Source organism: Salvelinus sp. IW2-2015, linkage group LG13 (assembly GCF_002910315.2).
Source record: "Salvelinus sp. IW2-2015 linkage group LG13, ASM291031v2, whole genome shotgun sequence".
In the NCBI taxonomy this organism is placed as follows: domain Eukaryota; kingdom Metazoa; phylum Chordata; class Actinopteri; order Salmoniformes; family Salmonidae; genus Salvelinus; species Salvelinus sp. IW2-2015.
Window position 1 is genome coordinate 38,430,957 of NC_036853.1, and position 11,437 is coordinate 38,442,393.

General features: G+C 43.7%; 1 protein-coding gene across 2 annotated transcripts; it reads left to right on the top strand.

The window, feature by feature from the left end:
- The first annotated feature begins 1,015 nt into the window (after positions 1-1,015).
- Positions 1,016-8,444, top strand: LOC111971420 (nuclear receptor subfamily 2 group F member 6-like). 2 transcript variants are annotated; one of them, XM_023998187.3, is made up of 4 exons: positions 1,016-1,931; positions 2,672-2,766; positions 6,363-6,932; positions 7,604-8,444. In XM_023998187.3, exons 1-4 carry the CDS (start codon positions 1,669-1,671, stop codon positions 7,876-7,878), a joined length of 1,203 nt encoding a protein of 400 aa, XP_023853955.1. In that variant the 5' UTR covers positions 1,016-1,668; the 3' UTR covers positions 7,879-8,444. The 2 variants fall into 2 exon arrangements, with proteins under 2 accessions (XP_023853955.1, XP_023853954.1); XM_023998186.3 differs by having other exon boundaries at positions 1,018-1,931; positions 6,360-6,932.
- Positions 8,445-11,437: the final 2,993 nt, after the last annotated feature.

An 11,437-nucleotide genomic window follows, 5' to 3' on the forward strand; every position in this document is an offset into this window, starting at 1 on the left:
CAGCCACCCCAAAGCTCCTGGGAATCTAGAGAAACAAGCAGTGTACATATCTTTTCCCCATGATCTCAAAAGATTATAACGTACACCAACAAAAAACACACACGCACACACTCATGGCCTTAATTGAAAGGAGACCTTCACCTGACAATCCAAACCTTTTTTAACCATACACTTGCTAGCTTTGGAAGAAATGGGAAGTGAACTAACTAAATGAGAGAGAGAGAGAGAGAGCTAGGTATTACTATTGTCTGAGCAATAGCTAGGTATTACTATTGTCTGTGACCGTGTTTTTCCTCTGCTGGTTTGCCTAATTTATTCAAGACGGGGCCAGGGGAAAAAGAAGGGGACAAAACAATTTTAAAAAATGCAATTGTACACCGTGACTGTGCATACGGGATTGCCGAGAAGCTTAGGCCTGAAGTCATTACTGCTGGACGAACAAGCACTGAAAAATCAAGGGAGGGAGAGAAAGAGAAACAGAGATGGGGACAAGGGGAGGCTTGCTAAGGGGAGCTCCCATTCTGTCTAAGGGCTAATAGAGAGAGGGGACGTCTCTCGTTATTTCTCCACTCTGTTTTATTTTCTGGTTGTTTGAGCTATTGAAGCCACAGATATCTGGGAGCAGGAGAGGAGGAGCAAGAAGAYGAGCAAGAAGCTGTTTCACAACAAGCAACAGAGCAAGGAACAGAGCAAGAAAGGGGACGTCACTGCACTTTGAACTTGTACAGACTACCAGGACCAGAGGGAGCTGTGTGTGACTATCATGATCTATTTAAAATCTTTGTTGTAAATAGTGAGTCTTTAGATTCAGTGTGGTTGTTCCCTGGTTTGTCTATCATCTCTGACTATTGTCTGTCTGTCTGGGGGGATAGAATAGTACTGCTAAGCTAATGAAACAAAAAAGTGCTATTTATAAATGTTTTTGTGACTCAACCTTCTTTGGGGTTGAATGACAATTTCATTTCCAAGATTTTCTGAATATCTGCTTGTGGCACATACGTATAAGAAATTCTTGGCACAAATTCGAGCTCCTTGTCCATCATTAGTTCTTGCCAAGCTATAATGGTGCTGCTGCCTGTAAGATTGATTGATAACACTTTCTACACACAGCCCAGAACTGGTCCGTCTAGTTTGTAAGTAGGGTAAAGTAAGTCGGGCAGTTTGAAGGAGAGCAGTCCTTTTCTTTCTGGTCTGCTAGTKCAGGGTGAAAGTAGCGTGGTGTAAGGAGAGGAGAGACAAATGAAGAGGGGGGTCCTATTTTACCCCTCATAGACCCTCCTCCTAGTGTGGCGGAAGTGACAGAGACGGAGAAAGAGCGAGCGAGAGCATGAGCCTATAAGTGTAATTTATTGTTTCCTGTGAAAGGGCAGGCTGCACCCTTTTCTCCCTCCTGAAATCTGAACTGCTTGTTGTGTCAGAACTTTCAGGAGGAGCCATTGTCTAGGGGTCACAGGAAAAACAGAGGAGCGAAGGAGAAGAACAAGAGAGTGAGAGGTCGGAGGACAGCTCCTCGGTAGAAAAATAGAGGAGTGAGAGGGATCTCTGGGTCATTTGACGGAGACAGAAGGGGAAAGAGGTCAAGAGAAGGAGTCTGGAACATGTTGTTTTGACTTTTCATAACGCTGTCAGCCAATACCTCTTTGTGTGTGTCAGTCGTGTCGCTCAGATATGGCCATGGTGATCGGGGGATGTAGCAACCCTAACGGAGAGACCAACGGACTGGGGGGGGAGAAGGCTTACCTGCGTGGGAATGAGGGCTCACCCCAGGCCGGGAGTGATGTGGAGGAGGGAGACGAGGTCAAGGCATGCGTGGTGGACTGTGTGGTGTGTGGGGACAAGTCCAGCGGGAAACACTACGGGGTGTTCACCTGCGAGGGCTGCAAGAGCTTCTTCAAGAGGAGCATCAGAAGGAACCTCAACTACTCCTGCAGGTAGGTAACGCCGCTCCGTAAAGTGTCAAGAAAATACGTTAATGTGAAAAACAACATAATTTTTAAAATGCAGTCTAGGAAACACACAATTTAATGTCAAAGGTTACTGTGTACATGGGCTACTGTAATGGATCCCTAAAAGTCCTATTCTTGGTGGTCAAATCATATGTACAGCATGCTTGCAGACCCTGTAACGTGTTAGATAATATTTCCCTTGGGGAGTCCTCTGTGTTATTTTGTGTTACAGCTTTATCTCAAGTAAAAAATWAAAAATAAAGATTTTCAGGTGTATAATATACACATGGCGAACAGACTTATTTTGTATCAGAACCATACAAACGTGCATTTCCCACTCCCACCTAGTGTACAGTTAGTAAAATATCTTACAGTACTACCATATCACACTTCTGAGGAATGTGAGCCTTTGTTTATTGTTAACTATCGAAGAGCCATATTCAATCAAAACTGTTTATCCATTACTGTACAGTGTACATAGTAGTTACAATGCTCTCGATCTGTTTCATAAGTTGTGAATCATACAGGACAGGAAGATATGTTTGAAAGCTGTACAGACCTATACAGAGAAGCATTTGTATTCTGCACTCCACAAAACCATTTATTTATGTTCCAGCCTATGACTCCTTTCACACAGCCAGAGCAGCCACTCTAAGACTATTAATTCATGAGAGAGAAAGAGAGATCAGGATAATATATTCTATGTCTAATGTTCTGTTGCGCAGGTCGAATCGAGAATGCCATATAGACCAGCATCACCGCAACCAGTGCCAATACTGCCGGCTGAAGAAATGCTTAAGTGTTGGCATGCGCAAAGAAGGTAACTATCCTATCTTATCTGTTGCACAACATCTCTGCCACTCAGACGATGCCTAAAGCAGAGGCAGAGATACTGCCATTCCAATGTTCCATATACCATAACGGACAGCAGCACAAGATCGTTCTACAAAAACATGCCCCTGCCATGATAAACAGAGCTGACATTTCACAATTCTGTCAGTTGGCAAAATTATTGACATTTTTACGCTGTAAACTATAGCAAGCTCGATTTTAAAAGGTGTTTAGGGGTGAGGAAAAGATTCAAATATCGGTTTGTCAGGTAGCTTAGCGGTTAGAGCATTATAGCATTGGGCCAGCAACCGAAAGTTTGGTTGCAAGTTCGAATCCCAGAGTTGACAAGGTGAAGAATATGTCAATGTGCCCTTGAGCAAGGCACTTATCCCTAATTGCTCCAGGGTTGCTGTCGCTGAGGGTGAGTGGGGTCATGGTCATTTCCAATTCACACATGTGTATAATACACACTTGTGTGAAATAGAACAAATATAATCACCCACCTAATTATTATTTTGAATTGAAACATGTTTCATTCATGTAGCTGTAGTATTTGTAAATCCAGTTGAACTCTATCCTTATTTTCCCTCTCTCTGACCCTTACTAAGTACCCCCGCTACGTAGTACGTATCATTCTGCCCGTTGTGTCAGAGGCATTTCCCAGGCAGTACATAGGTTGAATAACCCAGGCAGCCAGCCAGCCACTCCTAGGTGTCATATTTATTCTGCATTGAGCTGGCAACAGCCCAGAGCTATATTCAGCAAGGATAGTCATGCAGGGGTCTGACCCAATGACAGCACTGACGCAGCCTGGCCACAGTGTTTCCTCATGGCCTGGAAACGCTTGGATCACCTTCGCCGGGTAACAGGTCACTGTTCACCAGGGATAGCAGTGGTCTACTTTACTACATGACTGTTGTTGGTAGTCAATAATACTTCAATGACAAGTCAGACACAGCTAACCACAGCCTAGCCTTGATCGTTTGACAGACCCTGTATTGAACTAGTTTAGCAAGACTACAAGTTGGGTATAGCAATAACAGACTGTCCAGGCTAGCAGTGAAATGGAATGACATTGTCTGAAACTTGGAATAATTCACAGCAACGGAGGCTGAAAGAAACCAAATGTCCAACTAACTAGTTGTTAGACAGAGTAAGTATAGCACTGGTACCTGACTGTTTCTGCTATCAACAATGCGACATTGTTGCCTTGCCAAGACATGGACCAGTTGGTCCCCCCTTTGCTGCCATAACAGCCTCTACTCTTCTGTGAAGGCTTTCCACTAGATGTTGGAATATTGCTGCGGAGACTTGCTTCCATTCAGCAACAAGAGCATTAGTGAGGTTGGGCACTGATGTTGGTCGATTAGAAGTTAGGTGTTCGATGGGGTTGAGGCCAGGGCTCTGTGCAGGCCAGTCAAGTTCTTCCAGACCGATCTCAGCAAACCATTTCTGTATGGGACTTCCCCAAAATGTTGCCACAAAGTTGGAAGCACAGAATTGTCWAGAATGTCATTGTATGCTGTAGCATTAAGAGTTTCCTTCACTGGAACTAAGGGGCCTTGCCCAAACCTTGAAAAACAGCCCCAGACCATTATTCCTTCACCACCAAACTTTACAGTTGGCACTATGCATTAGGGCAGGTAGCTTTCTCCTGGCTTCCGCCAAATCCAGATTTGTCCATCGGACTGCCAGATGATGAAGCGTGATTCATCACTCCAGAGAGTCTCCACTGCTCCAGAGTCCAATGGCGGCAAGCTTACACCACTTCAGCCGACGCTTGGCATTGCGCATGGTGATCTTAGGCTTGTGTGCGTGCGGCTGCTCGGCCATGGGAACTAATTTCATGTGGCTCATGACGAACAGTTTTCTTGTGCTGACGTTGCTTCCAGAGGCAGTTTGGAATCCGGTAGTGAGTGTTGCAACAGAGGACAGACGATTTTTACACGCTACATGCTTCAACAATCGCATTCTGTGAGCTTGTGTGTCCTACCACTTCTCGGCTGAGCCGTTTGTTGCTCCTAGACATTTCCACTTCACAATAACAGCACTTATAGTTGACCGGGGAAGCTCTAGCAGGGCAGAAATTTGACGAACTGACTTGTTGGAAAGGTGGCATCCAATGACAGTGCCACGTTGAAAGTCACTGAGTTCTTCAGTACAGGCCATTCTACTGACAATGTTTGTCTATGGAGATTGCATGGCCGTGTGCTCTATTTTATACACCTGTCAGCAACGAGTGTGGTTGAAATAGCCGAGTCCACTAATTTGAAGGGGTGTCCGCATACTTTTGTATGTATAGTGTATATGTAACATTGGGCAGAAAGGGGTGTAAATTCCACAGTTTCAACTATGTATTTCTGCATTGTGAACAGCTTGCAGTAAATGTAAACATTCATCATGAAATCTAACTCATTATTTCTGAAACACAAGTAATAAAAGCAGCATCAAATACAGTATATTGCACAAGTTGCTTATCTTCAGTATGTCATTATTTCTGCATTGCAAAAAGTCCATGCGTTTCATGTATGAAATACTGCCAGCCAGAGTATACACATAATGTTTACTCCATGCAAATATTAACACACAAACATAACTTTTGAGAAAATGGTCATTGTTCAACCAGTTTGAAAATGCATTGCATATCATGCAAACGCTAGCTCCAGTATTCAAAACTCCCGACTCTCATTGGTGTCTATTATATATATTACCGTGGAGATGGGCAGTTGGCTCACTTTTTTGAACATGCAAATTGGGCCCCTAGGCAGTTATCACTCAAATATATGTTTAATAAAGATATCCAGACTCTGGATGTAAGTTTTCATTATTTTACGTGATGTACAAACAACTGGGTCGTTCGAGCCCTGAATGCTGATTGGCTGACAGCCGTGGTATATCAGACCGTATACTACGTGTATGACAAAACATTTATTTTTACTGCTCTAATTATATTGGTAACCAGTTTATAATAGCAATAAGGCACCTCTGGGGTTTGTGATATATGGCCAATATACCAAGGCTAAAATGTGTGGTTTGCAGCACTTAACGCCCAATGTTACATATATGCAAAGTTACTTTTTCGAGTGTTCTATACTTTGCCAAAATTGAATATTGTTCTTAGAAAGTTTACTCAAGCATCTCTGGACATCTAATGAGCATTTTGCATGCATTGAATTTCAGAAACTCACCTTTTACGAGACCGTTTCGGGGGAGCAGAACTGCCGTGTTGACAGGATGCAGAGGCGTGCCATTTAGAGTGACGATTTCCGGTTTGGTAATTACAATGATCGGCCACCAGATAGTGTCAAAAGTATCTATTAGGATTTAATCTAGAAGAGAGTGGTGTTATTTGATGTTTTGATTGCGTACAGACACGTTACCAGGTGTTTAAATACACTGTTGCGTGTATCTAACATTTGGCGTTAAAGGGCTAGAGTCAGCATACTTTTCCATCAACAAACACCTGTTATGTTCAATGCTGAACGTTAGCTTGCCAGCGTGTTTTGCATTAGCCTCTACAACCTCTACAAAGCCCTTTCTCTCCCCCTCTTCCCCTCTCCTCCCTCTCTCTCTTCCCTCCAGCAGTCCAGCGTGGACGTATCCCTCCATCCCACCCAGGCATCAGTCCCACTTCTCTGGTCGGCGGAGGTGGCGGTACCGGGCCAGTAGGGGGTGAATTCTTCAACGACCAGCCCATGTCAGAGCTCATCTCCCAGCTGCTCCACGCCGAGCCCTACCCCAGCATCCGCTACGGACCCCAGTACGGCCAGCAGCAGATGCATGGCGCTGGAGGAGGCGCCGTCATGGGCATCGACAACATCTGTGAGCTGGCGGCACGCCTCCTCTTCAGCACCATCGAGTGGGCCAGGAACATGCCCTACTTCCCTGAGCTGCCTGTCACTGAGCAGGTGGCTCTGTTGAGGCTGAGCTGGAGCGAGCTGTTCACCCTGAATGCAGCCCAGTCCGCCCTGCCGCTACACATGGCTCCTTTGCTGGCCGCGGCCGGCTTCCACTCACAGCCCATGTCGGCGGAGAGGGTGGTGTCCTTCATGGACCAGGTGAGGTTGTTCCAGGACCAGGTGGACAAGCTGACCCGGCTCCAAGTGGACTCAGTAGAGTACAGCTGCCTCAAGGCCATCGCCCTCTTCTCTCCAGGTCAGTGTACTGGTTGGTCGTCACTCTCTGGTCCAAACCAAAACCCTTACACCTGAGAAATACAACACCTAGTCCTAACAGGCTGCTACTCTGCTGGTTTTAATGTTCACTCTGGCCGGGTTCTTTTGGCTCCGTTTTCAAAATGTCCCCCAACTTACTAGAAATATTGATATACTGCAGTGCCTCACTATACACAATCCCTAGGAATACTATTGCTGAATTGATTCCTAGAAAGAATTATAACTCTTGCTTGCGCTCAGATTAGAAAGCGAGAATATGAGAGAAAGTGGGATACAGGCCCAGGCTCATAGCTTTAGAATGAGTGTTCCGTTAACTCCCAGAAAACCCATTATTAGTATTCAAATCTAGACAACATTAGTCATGCTGATGTAAAGTTCAGTCTGTAGGTCAACATTTCTCATATGAGCAGCTTTTTAAAGCGTTATATCTCTGTCCATATGATAAATATTGACCTACACCTCTGCAGAAGCACAACTGACCTTTCAATCAGCATGTCTCATTGATCTCAAGTTGTTTGAGAAGTTATATTCTCTTCCATTACTGTAGCTCCTGCCTGTGTTCTGCACTATAGCACTGACCATTTATGCACTTCTGATTGACCTTAAGTTCATGCTTAAGTCTGTCTGTGTGCCCTGGRTTGTCCTCTTCAGATGCGTGTGGTTTGACAGACCCCGTCCATGTGGAGTCTCTGCAGGAGAAGGCCCAGGTGGCTCTGAAGGAGTACGAGAGGATGCAGTACCCGGGTCAGCCACAGCGCTTCGGACGTCTTCTCCTCCGTCTGCCTGCTCTCAGGGCCGTGCCCGCTAATCTCATCTCCCAGCTGTTCTTCATGCGCCTGGTGGGCAAGACACCCATCGAGACCCTCATCAGGGACATGCAGCTGTCTGGGAGCTCCATCAGCTGGCCATATGTCCCTGGGCAGTGAGGAACAGAAGCCTGGGACACACAGGATCCTGGAAGACGYGCCTGGCGGGAACCTAGAACAAGATGGAGAGGGATTAGCCAGTGATGTCATAATTCTTAAACGTGCAATATGTAGAAATCGCTCCGCCATTTCCTGGTTGCTAAAATTCTAATAGTTTGCCTAATTTCAGTTTATGTGACAAAGAAAGCAGTGTAGAGAATCATTGTATCATTGTATCATCTAAACATCTAAAATATTTTCAATAACATTTTTTTTTGCTATTTTCAGCTGTTTGAAGCTGGTACAAAACGAAAGTTTTGTACCAATTATTAGGAAATGGAAGACATACAAGACCACTGATAATCTCCCTCGATCTGGGGCTCCACGCAAGATCTCACCCCGTGGGGTCAAAATGATCACAAGAACGGTGAGCAAAAATCCCAGAACCACACGGGGGGACCTAGTGAATGACCTGCAGAGAGCTGGGACCAAAGTAACAAAGCCTACCATCAGTAACACACTACGCCGCCAGGGACTCAAATCCTGCAGTGCCAGACGTGTCCCCCTGCTTAAGCCAGTACATGTCCAGGCCCTGTCTCTTATACACATCTAGATGTGTATAAGAGACAGGTGGAAACATCATGCTTTGGGGCTGTTTTTCTGCAAAGGGACCAGGACGACTGATCTGTGTAAAGGAAAGAATGAATGGGGCCATGTATCGTGAGATTTTGAGTGAAAACCTCCTTCCATCAGCAAGGGCATTGAAGATGAAACGTGGCTGGGTCTTTCAGCAAGACAATGATCCCAAACACACCGCCCGGGCAACGAAGGAGTGGCTTCGTAAGAAGCATTTCAAGGTCCTGGAGTGGCCTAGCCAGTCTCCAAATCTCAACCCCATAGAAAATCTTTGGAGGGAGTAGAAAGTCCGTGTTGCCCAGCAACAGCCCCAAAACATCACTGCTCTAGAGGAGATCTGCATGGAGGAATGGGCCAAAATACCAGCAACAGTGTGTGAAAACCTTGTGAAGACTGACAGAAAACGTTTGACCTCTGTCATTGCCAACAAAGGGTATATAACAAAGTATTGAGATAAACTTTTGTTATTGACCAAATACTTATTTTCCACCATAATTTGCAAATAAATTCCTTAAAAATCCTACAATGTGATTTTCTGGATTTTTTTTTCTCATTTTGTCTGTCATAGTTYAAGTGTACCTATGATGAAAATTACAGGCCTCATCTTTTTAAGTGGGAGAACTTGCACAATTGGTGGCTGACTAAATACTTTTTTGCCCCACTGTAGATCTACCGCTTCTTAGACTTGATTTCAATGAGAATGACAGATCTATAACTAACAGTTCTATGTGCATTTGGTCACCCAAAAAGTTACATATTGCAGCTTTAAGGTCTAATTAAGCCATTTTTATCTCAAAATCAAATCATTTTTGGGTAACAACTAAGTACCTTACTGTGATTGTTTTCAATTAAAATAGTTAAAAAGAAACAAAAATATCTTCTTAGCCAATAGCCAATTCTCAAGAAATAATTTTCTAGGACTGTCTGGGAGTGTTCTGAGTGGGGAGGGAAAAACTGAAAACAAGCTGTTATTGGCAGAGGATTGGAACTCTTTCTTATTGGTCTATTGACTAATTTACCACCGGGTGTTGTCACCAGGCAGGCCAAAACTCCATCCCACCAAAACAGGCGGAAATTTCAGCCAATCTTTTAAAACAGCTCTTACACTAAACGGGCATTATCATAATTTTTACAATTTCACAGTATTACTCCAACCTCATAGTAMGGAAATATATATAAAACACAGGAAAATCACATTTTTGACCACACTGGGCATTAAAGGACATAGTAGACGAGTACTGTATTGCTACTCACTCAGAGAGCCACATGGAAATACCAATGAATGGAACTGGAATGAAACCATTCGAACAATTTAGCTGTTCTGTGTGTATTCCAAGGAAATCATACATTTGACTTGGTATATACTTCTTGATCTGTATTATGACCTCATTTTAGTCCTTCTCTACCTCATTCTGGCCCCAGAACTGTGCTCTGAAACACAAACTGTAACTGAAGCCTGTGTGCCACTACTACCTCCATCACCATGACCCCCAACGTGACTGTTTGACCCCAGGCTCTGTGTGCCTCTCTGGCTGCTGTGTTAGGTCCCCTGGGTCTCAAATGGGACCCTATGTCCCATAGCTACAATGTATAGGGCTCTGGACAAAATAGTGCACTGTATGGGGAATAGGGTGCCATTTGAGATTCAGCCGTAAGGGTTTGTGATGCCACAGCCATGGCAAATACTTTCCTTGTATGCTGTTGTCTCCTGAGCCCTCTATTTATGTCAATCTTTGGGTATTGATTTACATGAATGTTGAGCTTATAGTTGGGAATGTAATTATACATGATGCATATGTGGTAATGTAAATCTTTGAATGTTATGCAAATAAAAGGACTCTGGACATCTCCATAGTATATTTAGCGATAGCATAAATGCTACAGTACATGCTATGGTGCCGAAAGCTGGCAGAGGGGAATGTCCACTACCGTTCAAAAGTTTGGGGTCACTTAGAAATGTCCTTGTTTTTGAAAGAAAAGCAATTTTTTTGGCCATTAAAATAACATCAAATTGATCAGAAATACAGTGTAAACATTGTTAATGACTATTGTAGCTGGAAACGGCTGATTTTTAATGGAACGTCTACATGGGCGTACAGAGACACATGATCAGCAACCATCACTCCTGTGTTGTGTCTCGAACTGTGATTAAATTATATGACATGCTATTTTTTTTCAAATTGAACATTTAATTGATTACGTGATTAAATTAAGCCATGCAACAATTTAACCATTAATAACCTGGGGCACCACAGGAGCATTAATTTTATATAGAGCGGTTATCTCCCGAATCCACTCTCTTAAAGATCTGAAGATCTTTTATATCAATAGCAGTCAATTATTAATAGTCACCTCGATCGGTGTAACGGAATTCCTCCTCCTCTTCATACGAAGAGGAGGAGTAGTGATTCGACCAAGGCGCAGCGTTGTGATATGACATAATGAATTTATTTACAAGCGACGAACACTGACACGAACTATACTTGAAATAATCAAAATAACAAACGACGTAGACGAAACCTGAACATGGAACTTACATAAAGACACGAAAGAACTCACGAACAGGAATAGACTACATAAAACGAACAAACCGAAAACAGCCCCGTGTGGTGCACAGACACAGACACGGAAGACAATCACCCACAAACAAACAGTGTGAACAGCCAACCTATATATGGTTCTCAATCAGAGGAAAACGTCAAACACCTGTCTCTGATTGAGAACCATATAAGGCTAATTACAAGTGACCTAAACAATGAAACACAAAACATATAATGCCCACCCCAACTCACGCCCTGACCCTCTAAACATATACAAAAATAACATAAAATAGGTCAGGAACGTGACAATCGGTCTCATTCTGATTGTCGTAAGTACTTAGTTATCTGCACAAACCCTAGCTAATATGTTCAATCAGCAATACACAAATTGGCTTAATTATTTA

What these genes read in the sequence shown, in the direction of transcription:
- LOC111971420 (XM_023998186.3), top strand. Translation starts at nt 1,669, where the DNA reads ATGGCCATGGTGATCGGGGGATGTAGCAACCCTAACGGAGAGACCAAC. An exon ending in AACCTCAACTACTCCTGCAG is followed by an intron (nt 1,932 to 2,671) that starts GTAGGTAACGCC and finishes TCTGTTGCGCAG; the next exon opens with GTCGAATCGAGAATGCCATA. An exon ending in CATCGCCCTCTTCTCTCCAG is followed by an intron (nt 6,933 to 7,603) that starts GTCAGTGTACTG and finishes TGTCCTCTTCAG; the next exon opens with ATGCGTGTGGTTTGACAGAC.